General features: G+C 47.3%; 1 protein-coding gene across 8 annotated transcripts in view; it reads left to right on the forward strand.

Moving 5' to 3' along the window:
• Positions 1-13,875, forward strand: part of RAPGEF1 (Rap guanine nucleotide exchange factor 1) — an 88,631-nt gene that overhangs the window by 48,399 nt on the left and 26,357 nt on the right. For 4 of the 8 annotated variants that reach the window (XM_054283975.1, XM_054283967.1, XM_054283969.1 and 1 more), the window contains exons 7-11: positions 1,322-1,445; positions 2,647-2,830; positions 3,377-3,892; positions 10,057-10,259; positions 12,708-12,866. In XM_054283975.1, the coding sequence (XP_054139950.1) occupies positions 1,322-1,445; positions 2,647-2,830; positions 3,377-3,892; positions 10,057-10,259; positions 12,708-12,866 (1,186 nt within the window). The remainder of the gene's footprint in view (positions 1-1,321; positions 1,446-2,646; positions 2,831-3,376; positions 3,893-10,056; positions 10,260-12,707; positions 12,867-13,875) is intronic. The other 4 variants (XM_054283968.1, XM_054283970.1, XM_054283973.1 and 1 more) reach the window with 2 other exon arrangements.

A 13,875-nucleotide genomic window follows, 5' to 3' on the forward strand; every position in this document is an offset into this window, starting at 1 on the left:
CAAAGAGCACCAGTGCCTCTTAGCAGCCTGTTGGTTTTTAAATAATCTTGCAAAATGTGCACAAGAGAGGAGGGTTAATGTTGCTTTTGAATTTTCAGTCCTCCAGAGCAATTCTTCCCTGCTCCTGCACTCTTTGTGTTCTCTCTTATTATTTCTTTGTGTCTTCTTTTTATGTGAGGGTAATGCCATGCCCTGATACCCACACATGAGAGGCATCACATAAATCCATATAACCTCACATAAAACTGTGTGATTTCCACACTGTGCAATCTTGGTCTGCTGTATCCCATGGGAGATGTTCCTTTAACCTCAGGGGCAGTTCCCAATCTGTCCTGCACAGCCAGGCTGTTCAGCTTTGCCTATCAGCTTAAGAGTGAAAGCCAGGAGTGTGTGAAAAAAAAACCTTGTGCTTGGTTGTTCTTACCCTGTTCTGAGAGTAACCACATGAAAGTTTCTGTGTTCTATTTTGAGAAGGAAGAGAAAACCCCCAATTTGCAGGTTTGTGTGTGTGTGTTGTTTTTCTCCTCTAGTACTGGTGCTGATGGCTGGTGTGAAAAATATGTGTTGTGGTAATTTGCAAACGCGGCTGTGGCTGACAAAAAGAATCACATTTCTGTGTATTTTATGAATTCTCAAAGGTTATATAAAATTTTCGTGGTATGTTCCAAGAACAGACTATGTGTGCTCTTGGGAACTTCTCAGGCTTGATGACTACCAGAATTACGTGTCAATAGGAGCAAAAACTTAAAAGTCAAAGGGTTAAACTCTCACAAATTACTGTAAATGTGTGGGTCTGACACAGATTCATGTCAAAAGAGGGGGCCCTCACAGTGCACAGTGAAAGCAGCTCTGACCCTTTTGTTCCCTGAAGTTCACCAAGAAAGCAAAGACCAAGAAAGAGAATTTTCCTGTCCTGTAAATCTGTTAAAATTTGAGCATTTTTCAGATCTGGAAGGTTTGAGGATGGGAAGGGACTTCTGTGAATGGAAACAATATTTGGGTCAACCAAAACATTTAATTTGGTTTTTCACTGCTTTCATTAAGAAATAATTACCATGCTAATTAGCTCCATTAAAAATACTTTTTACAGCAGCATTTGTTTCTGTTTGAGAAATACCAACCTTACAAAATAAATCACTTAACAAGAGAGTTACCTTACCTGTGAGAGTAGTCTTAAATCGATATTTTTAGTGGATACATTTTGCTGAATATCTCCTGGCTGACAAAAGCTTTCTGGAAAACATCTCGTGAAGCCTCTGAAAATCCTTTTTTTTTTTTCTGGGAGAGTGATGGAAACATCAATTCCTGTTGTGTCTTGCAGCCCTCCACCAGCATTACCCCCTAAAAAACGTCAGTCTGCACCTTCCCCAACCAGAGTGGCTGTGGTGGCCCCCATGAGCAGAGCTACCAGTGGGTCCAGTTTACCTGTTGGGATCAACAGACAGGTAATGGCATAACCCCGTTGTGAGAGCCAAGGGAAATGTGCTGGGAGCTGGAGAAAAGCTCAGGGAGATGCTGAGGGCTGCAGGTCCCTGCTCGTCCCAGGCATTCTGCAGTGGGAGTGGCAGGAGCAGCAGTGTCATAAATAATGTTGGCAGCTTAATTTTTATTTTTATTTTTTACAGTGTTATTGTGTTTAATTAACAAATTGCTACAAACTTGGTTGCCTTGAGGGGTGGCAGAGTGTGAGGATGGGAGTGGCTGAGTGTTGCCATGGCCAATAGATCAGGGGACAGCAGCTGGCTGAGCTCCCTGACATCTCACCATCTCATGAAAGACTTATTTTCATCCAGTCACAATTTCAAACATCTTTTAACTCAAGCAGCAGTTTGAGCTGCTGCTCTGACTGCTGCTGGTGCTTTGGGGAAATTTGCACATTTTCTGGTAGAAAAATGGGAAAGTTGTATGTGTGTTAATCACATTCCATTTCTTGTGCTTGTCTGGGGTTTATGAGGTTGTAAATGGCTGGGTTTGCTTTACCCATTCAGGAACTTACTAGCTCAGCAGTGAGGACCTGAATCATATCAAATTGCACAAAAATCAAATCTTGTCCTCATCCCTAAAGCCTCAGCTCTGGCTTAGGGAGTCTCTACAGTCATTTGGCTGACTCAGATAAAGCTGTGGCCACTCTTCAGTTGAAACTGCAGTCACACTAAAGGTGTTCTGATGGAGTGGGAATAGTGAGGGGTTCATTCACAGGTTAATAAGCTTGAGGTGATTTCTGAAATGGGACCACAGCCATAGGCACAGAAAGTTGTATCTCACTGTAGTTTATTTTCTCTTTGTGTGAGGTAACCAAGTATTTGCTAAAGGCCCAGGTGTGTTATGAGAGATCTTGCAGTGTCATTCCCTTGTCTCAGTGTTGGGATAAGCAGTCAGCAGACACAGGTAGCTGTGAAGAACTTGATCATCTTCTCAGCATCTGTAAAGTGTGGGCCACAGCAACCCCTGCTTGAAATCAAGAACACCCAGAGCTCCCTGGCATGGCTGTTTAGCACATCAGAGAGTTTCTGTGTTCTCCCTGAGCTTAGAGAGAGCCAGCAACACTGGGAGGTCTTTGCTCCTCGAGCTGCATCTTCCTCACTAGCGAGCTGCCGAGAGTGATGATGGTTTGATGCTTTTTATTTTTTTATTTCTGTCCTGAAGGATTTTGATGTTGACTGCTATGCCCAGAGGAGGTTGTCAGGTGGAAGCCACTCCTACGGGGGGGAGTCTCCTCGGCTGTCCCCGTGCAGCAGCATTGGCAAGCTGAGCAAGTCAGACGAGCAGCTCTCGTCGCTGGACCGCGACAGCGGGCAGTGCTCCCGCAACACCAGCTGTGAAACCCTGGGTAAGAGGGGCTGCTGGGGGCTGCCCTGCCCTGCCAGCTCAGCTGCACGAGCTCATGGACTCAGTGCACTGCACTTGCAGCTGCTGGCTTGGAGTTGCTGCAGGCAGCTCAGTGCAGAGCTGTTTCAGAGAGGGAAAAGCCCAGGGGAATGTGTTTCCCTTGCTGTAGGCGATGGTTCTCAAACTCAATTCAGCTCTCAAGTGGAGTGTTTTCTTCATTTCAGCCCTGTCTGCAGAAATTACAGTCCTGGTAGACTAAAGCAGTGTGGTTTCTACATGCTAGGAAAGAAAATAAAAATATAAATATGACAAAAATTAAGTCTGCAGATGTCTGCCTAGTGAATTTCTGTTAGTTGTTTGCTAGTGTAAGGAATTAATTATGAGTTGTATGAAGTCTGGATGTTACAGAAGGTGTAAAAAGATGGTCCCAGCTGCAAGGAAGTTCCACTCTGATTAAAATAAACCGATTAATTAACTGATAGAATGGGAGGGACAGAACTGAGAAGGTAAAAGAGAGAAACTAATACATCATCCTCTGTTTACCCAGATCAATCAGATCACTATGATCCAGACTATGAATTCCTGCAGCAGGACCTCTCCAACACTGATCAGATACCTCCTCAGGGGCCCAGTGTCCTCAGCCCCTTGCCAGAGTCCCTGGGCGAGTCTGGCTCCCCTTTCCACGGACACACGTTCCAGCTCCCGCAGGGCTCCTCTCCCCCAGTGGAGCCCTGCAGCCTCCCAGGAGCAGCACAGCCAACAGAGACTCCCCCAGCTTTGCCAGAGAAGAAGAGGAGGAGTGCAGCCTCGCAGACCTCAGAGAGCTCGGGCTGCAGGGTGTCCTACGAGAGGCACCCGTCCCAGTACGACAACATCTCCGAGGATGACCTGCAGAGCGCCGCCCTCGTCCCCTCCGTGCCCTTCACGCCCTTTGCTGCTGTTCTGCCTTTCCAGCAAGGAAACTCTTCAGCTCCAGTGGGATTCATTGGTGATTTTGCTGCTCCAGTTTCGAACAGTGACCCAGAAAAGCCGCCACCTCTGCCAGAGAAGAAAAACAAACACAGTAAGCAAGTTTCTGCTTGGGGTTTGTTTTTTACCTTGCAGTTGTCATGCTTGTGATCATCACTAAGTAGTGGTGATCGTGGTGATGCTCTTATTTGAGTCTGAGTGTCCAAAGCAGTTGGTCCATGTCAAAGACACGGAGGGGAAATGTCAGTGCTGTGATGGGCAGGGGGTGATTCCTGGGGCCAGGACTGATCAAGGCCCAAGGGACCTGGAATCACACAGCATCTTGTTTACTGCAGTGAGACCATGTTACTTCTCTGTTCACCTGAATGTGAGTCCTTCAGGCACACTGTCTTGCAGATCTTTCTGCTCTGTTCTCCCTTTTTAAGTCTGCTTCTTCCCCCCTTCCCCAATTTTGTTTTCCCACTGCAGGGGAGAGTTGGGTCCTCTCCAGGAGCTCAGAGAAAGGGCTGCTTTTCTGTCCAAATCCCAGCCCTGCCAGAGCAGTTATTGGCAATAGGAGCACAGTCACCCACATAGCTGTGCAAGACAACACTATTAACTAGACTCCAGCACTGCTGTTTTGCTGCAGGATCTCATTTCCTTTGAATGCCTGAGAATTTCCCACATCATTAAAACAAGCAGCAAAGGCTCCTGTCCCCAGCCAGACTCCTGGCACACCAGGGCTGACCACATCTCAGGCTCACAACAACCTTCCTCTGATTTCCTTAATGTTCATGGCTGAAAAATGTGAAACCTCTTGCCAAACAGGCAGCCACAGTGCTCTGCCAGGGGTGGCTGTGGACTGCACAGTGAGGTCCAGCAGATTTTGCTTTACTGGTCACTGGCTGGCTGTTGCATGAGGAGGTAATGTCTACAAGATCTGGAGGAAGAGCATTACACTGCATGGCTGGCAGCCCAAGAGAAGAGCTGATTTCAAAGAGCTGAGTTGTCCTTCTGGCCCCTTTCTGCAGTTTATGCACTTCTCACTGAGAATAATTTTTGTCCAGAGAGGTTGTGGACTCCCTGTCCCTGGAGGTGTTCCAGGACAGGCTGGATGGCACTCTGAGCAACCTGGCCTAGTGCAAGGTGTCCCTGTGCATGGCAGGGGGGTTGAAACTGGATTCTTTAAGGTCCCTTCCAACCCAAACCAGTCTGAGATGCTGCAATTGTATGGATAAGGTGGGAGTAAGAGGGGTGTGTGATGTCAGGGTTATTCTCTCCATTCCTGTGCAGTGCACTCTGCCAGTCACTTCTTTAAAAATGTGCCTTGTCTGAAAGCATTTCCATTATCCCTGAGAGACCAGTCCACATGAGTAACCCTCAGGGATTTTACCCAGAGCACAAGGCTTGACCCACCTGAAACTGGGGGTCATCCAAGTGTCCCCATATGCAGGAAATCTCTTTTGTTCCTGTCTGGTAATCAAGCAGTTAAAGACGCTAAAATCAGCTAAAAAAGAGGCTGAGATGGTTGTGGACAACAGAGAGGAAGCAAATGGGCACAGACAAAGGTGTTACAGTTCAAAATGCTCTCCTGAAGTGTGAGCTGCCAGGGGCTGTGATACAGAGCACGTCAGTGCAGGGTCAGATCCTTGTGGATCTGCTGTTCCCAATGAGGGATGGCTGTTACCCCACTCAGGCTGGGAGGGATGCAGGGAAATGCACCTCAGTGCACGTAGGCAGGAGGGGAGATTCCTGGGTGAGTCTTGGGTAAGAGGAAATTTTGACATTTGCAAGAGAGATCTGAGCTGTTTGCTTGTGTCTTTTAAGCCCCATGTCTTTGTTTTCTGCTAAATGCTAAAGAGTTGACAACAAGTTTAAAAGTAATCTGCATTATTGCTTGAACACAACTATAACCTCAGTACCAAGACCTTGAGTGAATTTTCTTTGATGTTGGATTAGAGTTAATTGTAATCTGGCACTACCAGAAATTTTGTGAGTATTGATCAGATTGCATTGTTAGGAGAGGCAGGAGCTGTTACCTAATGTGTTGTCAACTCTGATGATTTGATAAAGCATCCTTGCTGCAAAGCTTGTAGGTAGTCCTGGGGCTGATACCTGACCACTGCAAATTTTTTAGTTGCATTTGTGTGACACTGAGAACTTGTTTTAGGTTGTTTTTAACTCCACAGTATATCACACCATGGATTTGTGGTTGCTAGTTTTACTTTTTCAGCATTTAAAAGGCCAATCAAACATTACTCAGGCTCTGTGGTGACACCCAGGATATTTTTTGCCCAGAGGCTGATGCATGTAGATATTCTTGTGTAATCACACAGGGCTGCTTCCAGAACCTCAGCAAGCTCCTGGGATCTGGAGAAAATGCATGGATTTGTTAAAAAACACAGATAGGACTTGGTTGTGGTGCCTTTGTTGTGGGTCATCTTTGGGTAGCTGGCAGCAAGTGTTGCAGCAGAGACACTGATGGTGTTTATTGGTAATACAAGGAAGAACTGCTTGAGTTAACCTTGTGCATTGCTGTGAGCTGTGCTCAGAGGGACCTCCAAAAGTTGACTTCTGTATAATTTACACAGAGGAGTGATAGGGCTTTTAGTCTGGCATGAGTTATGGTTATTTTACTGTGCTAAGGGCAAATTACTCCAGACTTCTGCTTGAGCACCAGCGCTGTGCTCCTGCTGAACGAGACACAGACACGGAACAGCTTCTGCCATTAAGAGCCCAGAGTCAGAAATAACAAGATCCTTTCCCCAAACAGCTTGGAAACTACTGGTGAGGCACTTATTCATGTTTCCCTCCCTGTCAGTGGGAACAAAACACAGCCTGGTGCCCAGTGAGCAGCTGGTATTTAACTGCAGGAACCACGCTGAGGGCAGGCTGGGCTCAGCCAGCGGATAATGCCAGCTCTGTGAGGAGCAGCTCTCCTCCCAGAGGTGACAGCAGCCACTGCCTCATTGACCTTGGCTTCTGCTGTGTGGTACAGCTTAAGAATGTCCATTATTTTGGCTCTTGTCCATGCCACAAATCTGTTGTGCCTGTGCAGGGTGCAGGGTCGGGCTGGGGTGTCAGGGAGCCCTCCAGGGGGATGCTGGTGTGCCTCACCTTATTGCAGGTGTGCCTCACCTTATTGCAGGTGTGCCTTAGTGCTGATCATCCCATAATAACCCCTTTGGACTCCAGCAGCCCCTGGTCCTCTCCTGCAGATGAGTGTTGCTTCCAGAAGAGCAGTACCTGTGACTTGTGCCATATGGGCAGAGCTGGTGTGTGCTGGAAATCCCTGAGCAGCTTTTGCTCCTTCAGAAATGACAGGCAAGGCACTGCAAGCAGATTGTTGGGAAGGTGTTCCAGCCTCAGTCTGAGATTTCATGGGTTTTTTAATTTTCACATATTTTCTGTCTGGGTTAAGAGCTGACATAAACTGGGCATGTGGTGGGAGAGGTTTCTCTCTCACGCCTCCTTTTCTCCTGGGGTGCTGCCTTGAGACTGTCACTCCACCCCAGCTGCTCACTGGGGAGTTGCAGCCCCCATCCCTCCCTCTGCACAGTTGCTGCAGGGCGTGCAGCCTGAGCTGAGCTGCTGATGTAATTTCCCATCTGCTTTTAAATTTCTGCCTTGTTAAAAACCACAGTGCAGAGGGGGAGAGGAGACCCTTTGCAATCAGGAGTCATGGGAGTGCTCCTGCTCTCTTACTCTCCTGTTCAAGATTGGCAGGGCTTTAATGATGCCTGTTTTGATTTGCACTCTGCAGTGCCAGGTTTGTATTTCACCATCCCAACTGTTTTTCACTTTGCCTAAAAACAAAGATGACAAAGTCGAGGCAGAGACATGCTCACCTGCCCAGGACTAGTTGTAACAGGCCAGGCAGGGGAGCTGCCATGACAATGGGATGCATTAGCCCCTAAAGAGCTGAGATAAAAGAGCTCTTCATTATTCCCTTGCAGATTGAGTTAAGGCAGATTGAGCATTCAGGCTCAGTGCCCTGAGCTGCAGTGATTTAATTTTACACAAGTGTCTGATGTGATGCCCTTTTCACCAACACTTGTGAGCTGTGGTGTCATTGCAGAGTTTGGGGCTGTGCCAGGAGCTCACAGCCATGGATCCCCAGTGGTGGCTGCAGTTCTGGGTGTTCACTGAAGCTTTTGTAGGTGACTCAACACCAAGGCTTGGTCTGCATTCCGCAGTGGCTGCTGCATTGTGCCAGCACTGCCAGGCCTGCCCTGTTGGCTTTTGTCCTGCTCAGTTGATGAGCTCTCAAAATGTTTCCCTCAAGCTCTTGTCCCCTGCGCTTCTGCAAGGGCTCCTGATCCTTAGTTCAGTTTTGCTGCTAGACAAATATCTTCCATAAGCCTTCTTTAGATCTTGTCTCCTGAAGTTGTTGTGTGATACCAGGGCATTTTCCAGGGCACAGGAGCACCTAAGCCAACTGAATCACTGATACCTGAAAAGGCTATTTTAGCAATTCTGTATTTGCTGCACCATCACCATGATTCCAAATAACACAGTAATTCCAGAACATGCTTCTTGTCACTGTGAGGTGGTGCTGGGAAGGAGCAGGGAGTCTGAGGGAGGAAGAGGAGCAAGGCTCAGGTGGCAGGGAGAGCCTGAGGTCAGGACAGCAGCAGCTTTGGCAGGGCTGTGCAGGACTGGCTGTGCTGCAGGACATGAGCAGGTTGTGCTCTGGCAGGGCTGTGGGGTCACAGGATGGGGACAGCAGGTGCTACCGGTCAGGATTGGAGTCCATCAGCTCCATTTCCTGTGCTCCCATTGCTCCAACCTCGTTTTTTCATTATTTCTTTTTTTCTTTATTCTATTTTTTGGAAGAGGGTTATAATTCTTTTGGGGAAGGGCAGCTGTGTTAGTTCCCTTTCTAAATGGAGTTTAAAATATTAGAGGAAATCTGAAAAAAGGTGCCCAAGACAGGTGCAAAGCAACTCCTTCCTGCTGACACATTTGCAGGGCTGTATCCTGTTTTAAGGCTGGCCCAGGGCTCTGCCTTGGCAGGTGAACAGAGGAGCAGCCAGTGTGGGAACCAACTTCATGATGTGCAAATCCTGCATTGTGCTCATTGTATTTATAGCTTTCCCTGAAGTCATCCACTCCTTTCAGCTGTACAGCTGAAATGCCAGCAGAAGATGAAAAATTGCCACCAAATGACCACATTTAGAAGAAGTAACAAGTGCTTGTTTATCAGGAGGAAGGGAGGGATGCTCACAGTGCCTTGTGCATGACAGCATGTTTACAAGAAGGCCTGGGTTAGTCCTTCCCATGACACTGAAATACATCTGTTTGTCCTGCTCTCAGGTGCACAGAAGGGGATTCTTTCTTTGTTTTACATTATTCAATATACTTCTGATCCTTAATAATGGGGGTGGGTTTGTGGTAGTATTTCTCTGGCACTGGATGTCATCCTCCCCCTCCAACACTAAAATTTGCATCAATAACTAATCCTCTGTCAGAGCTGCCCAGGCTCACCTGTGTGGGGCTTTTTATAGATTTTGGAAGAAATATTATACAGATGGTAAGGTCCTCTAGACAAGGTTTGATCCTATTTAACATTTCTATTGAGCCACGTCTCACAAAAGCTTGCGAATCAGTTGAAGTTGAAAATTTGAGATGGTAAGTTGTTTTAAAAAGGGATGCGGGAGCAAAGGGTGCTGGATTTGAGCTGAGGAGGTAGGAATACGTGGTCAGTGGCACTTTTAGAAGTGTTTTGTAAGTATGTTGTACCAGGATTGGCAGTGGCATTTAAAGAGCTGAGGGAGAGGCACAGCCAGGCTCACAGGTAGGTGTTCTCTGATAACAGCTTTATCAGCTTGCCAGAATGGAGAAACACTGTGTGCCTGCTGGTTCTAGAAATCTTGCTGACTGCAGACATGAGACTTACTGTAGATACTAGAATTATTACAGATTTATTGTCAGGATTGCATTGTTACACTCCTAAAAAGCAGACTGATACTATTCTGGGTTTTTGGTGACATTTTGGTGACTTTGGACATTAGCTTTTGAGGAATATTCCCAGAATTGCCATGGATTATGTGAGGATTTGGGCTAAGCATCAGTGAATGATGCTTCTCAAGTTGTTATTTGGAGACCTCATGGTTCCAGAGCTGTGTTTGTGGCCTGGGATGGTGTTTGCTGTGTGCTGGCTGGCAGGATGGAGATCTGGATTTGCAGGGTGCCCTTCTGAGGACAAGCAGCTGCCTGCTGACCCTCGGTGGGGTTTGCAGAGCAGGACAGTGAGTGCCACCTCTCTTTGCCTTGCAGTGATGGCCTACATGCAGTTTGTGGAGGACTACTCCGAGCCACAGCCCTCCATGTTCTACCAGACCCCTCAGAACGAGCACATCTACCAGAAGAAGAACAAGTACCTCAGGGAAGTCTATGGGATCAACGACTCCTTCACCAGCTCAGACCCCCCTCAAGATCTGGCGCCTCCTCCTGCTCTGCCCCCCAAGCAGAGGCAGCTGGTGAGTGACACCCCAGGCTCAGCTCAGCTCCCCCTGCCCCTGGTTCTGCCAGGCAGAGCTGGTGGGAGGATGTCTCCCTGCTCTTACCCCATCGTGCTCCCTGGCAGCTTGTGAACGTGGTTTTAGGCATTTTGCATTCTGTGAAGTTTTGCTGCTTTCCAACCCCACGTTCAGACCGCTCCCTATAAGATTTGAAAGTCCTAAAATGCCTTAAAAATGAAATGTTTGTCTTGCACATGGCAGGGCTGAATCTGAATCTGTGCCAGGCTTGTGTAACAACAACTGCTTGGAAGATTTTGACACACTGAGCAACACTATTCTCAAGAGATTGCTGCACTGTTGTTCCCATTGCTGTTTTGAAACTGTTGTCAGAGATGCCACCAATAATAACTGTTTGAGCAGAATAACTGCTGTTATTTTATTTTGCACAGACCTTTGGTGCAGCCACTGCTTCACTCTGCATGTTTCCCTCACCTCAGTCCCCTTGTGTGAGTCAGGATTTTACCTTTTCTCAGTGCTCTGCTGGCCCCCAGGCTGTTTCCACATCCACATGTGTGTGTGGGTGCTGTGTTTAACAGCACAGAAAGGGCCATTTTCCATGTGGGGGATGAAATCCTGACCTCACTGATGGCAGCAGCAGTTTTGTTTCCAACCTCAGTGGAGGGTGGGATTTTGTCCCATCTCCTTTTAAGGGTTTTCCTTTCATTTCTTTTCTCTTTCTTTTTTTTCTCCCCAACTCCAACTTAAGGTATTTTGATTATATTAATTATCTTATTTGTTCTGTTTAAAAAAAAAAAAAAAAGAAATTATTTTGTTTTGATGTAGCTGACTTAAATTGGTCATGGCATTAACAAAGTGGGAGGAAATGTGGGAGCAGAGCCATGAAATTACCACTGTGAGGGTGACTCTTGCAATATTTCTTCATGTTGTATGTGCTAAAGTTTGACTGTCCCAGAGTGTTACTTTTTAACTCTAATTTTGGGATTTGCGTAACTACATTCCTGTGATGCGAGTCCTAAAAAGATAAAGTGACATTTTTGGCTGAGCTGAATATAATAATAATAATAATAATAATAATAATAATAATAATAATAATAATAATATTTCATGGTGGGGACAAGACTTTAAATGCTGGCATCCCATTGGCTTTGCAATGACACTAAAGAGTCTACAGGACTCATGTCTGGAGGATCAGGCAGTTCTCCAGGGTCTGTGGTCCCCATCAGTGTGACCCTTGCACTGTCACTTGTACCTTGCAGCGCCGTGCCTGCTTCCCCTCCTGGAGGTGGCTGCACTTCAGGGATGTTTTTGGAGGTGACTTGGGCTGCACAGTCATGATCAGAGTTTGCAAAGCACAGATTTACTGCAGCCATTGTGCAGAAGGGAAATTCTGCTCCTGTCCTGAATTTGATGGCTGAAGCAAAGCGTTTCTTTGCTGCCCTTTAATCATTTTCTGGACAGCCAGGATGTCACTGCTTTGCCTGCTGGCCTTTCTTGTCATTTTACAAGCTGATACCATCAAGGTTTTGCTTGCAGTTCCCCTGAAGCAAAGGTTTCTTCAAGTGCAGCTCCCACCCTTCATCCCTCCGTTGGGAAAGAGGTGCAAGGAGGTGATGGCTTATTGAACAGTCCCTGTAAAAGGCACCAGACTCTTGTTCCTCTGCTCCTGCTGCCCTGGGAGGTTTTGATTTGGCTAATCAAATGGGCATCAGCTGCTCTAGCAGCAGCAAGTTTTGCTGGATGGACTCTTCTATAATATAATAATGAGGAAGTCCTTTCTTGTCAGCTCCAGAATCAAAAATAAGATTTTGTGTTTGCATTGTATGTTTTATTGAACAAGTCTGAGAAAGCCTGAATATATACCTTATTCTCTCTCAGTCTTCTTGCCATAGGGAAATTCAGGAGAAATTCCTTGCCAGGATTTGCCACTGTAATAGCTGCCTCCTGTGCAAATTATTATTATTTTGGACTGGACAGAGAAATGGCAGGATGTCACTGTCACCCATTCTCACAGCAGTGCCAGTGAGGATCCATAGCTCACACTGGGAGGCCAAGTTCCCAATGTGCAGGTTGTCAGAAAAAAACAGTGATGTGCAAGAGCTGTGTGCTTAGACCCAGTTCCTCCTTTGGGTGTCTGTCCCCACGGCCAGGGGACAAAAGGACAGCCAGGAGCAGCTGTCCAGGGTGAGCAGGGAGGGGGAGGCAGGACTTCACATTTAAGGGATTTGTGAAACAAAGGAGATTTAAATTGTAATTTCTGTCGTGCCTCTTGAGCTCAAGAAAGGCATATTGGTGTGTCTGCTCTGATGAGCTGTATGAATAGCTGTTTGTTTAGCCAGCCATTATATGCATTGTTTTACAGTTAGCATTTCTTGCCCTTTATTCATCACCTTTTCTGTGCTCTCTTTCTCTGTGTCTTGTGTCTCCTGCTTTCTCCCCCTTCCTCAGCAGGCCTCCTATGCTGCCTCTTCTTTCTCCTCTGTCTCCTACTGTGTCCAGCAACCTAAAGTGCCCTTCAGCCCCGAGGACTGCGCTGCCACTCAGGGCCTCACTATGTCAGTCTCTAACTCCTTTCTCAGCAGGCACAGCTCCTTTCCTGTGCACTCGGTGAGTTCTGAGCTCTGCAACACGTGGGTATTGTCTGACTGCTCTGCCAATTCTCTGCTTGGCCTCTCAGGTGAACCTGGAGGTTCCTTTGGGGGCTTTTGAACTCCTCTTGTAGTCACCGGGCAGGTGGGAGAAACGGTGTGTAAATCTCACCCAGTGTAACTCTCACCAAGTGTAATCCCCCCAAAGTGTAAATCTCACCAGGTGTAACTCACTCTTCCCCAGGTGTAACTCTGACCAGGTGTAACTCTCCCCCTTCAGGTGTGACTCTCCCCGAAGAGTAACTCTGCCCAGGTGTAACTCATTCTTCCCCAGGTGTAACTCATTCTTCCCCAGGTGTAACTCTTCCCCAGGTGTAACTCACTCTCCCTAGGTGTAACTCTGCCCTAGGTGTAACTCTTGCCCAGGTGTAACTCACTCTGCCCAGGTGTAACTCACTCTGCCCAGGTGTAACTCTCCCCCAGGTGTAACTCACTCTGCCCTAGGTGTAACTCACTCTGCCCAGGTGTAACTCACTCTGCCCAGGTGTAACTCTGCCCAGGTGTAACTCTTGCCCAGGTGTAACTCACTCTGCCCAGGTGTAACTCTCCCCCAGGTGTAACTCACTCTGCCCTAGGTGTAACTCACTCTGCCCAGGTGTAACTCTTCCCCAGGTGTAACTCACTCTGCCCTAGGTGTAACTCACTCTGCCCAGGTGTAACTCTTCCCCAGGTGTAACTCACTCTCCCTAGGTGTAACTCACTCTGCCCAGGTGTAACTCACTCTGCCCAGGTGTAACTCTGCCCAGGTGTAACTCACTCTGCCCAGGTGTAACTCTCCCCCAGGTGTAACTCACTCTGCCCTAGGTGTAACTCACTCTGCCCAGGTGTAACTCTTCCCCAGGTGTAACTCACTCTGCCCTAGGTGTAACTCACTCTGCCCAGGTGTAACTCACTCTCCCTAGGTGTAACTCACTCTGCCCAGGTGTAACTCTTCCCCAGGTGTAACTCACTCTGCCCTAGGTGTAACT

The sequence above is a fragment of the Melozone crissalis genome, unplaced genomic scaffold, assembly GCF_028551555.1.
Source record: "Melozone crissalis strain CALT ecotype California unplaced genomic scaffold, PUWL_Pcris_2 ptg000041l_1, whole genome shotgun sequence".
Lineage (NCBI taxonomy): Eukaryota > Metazoa > Chordata > Aves > Passeriformes > Passerellidae > Melozone > Melozone crissalis.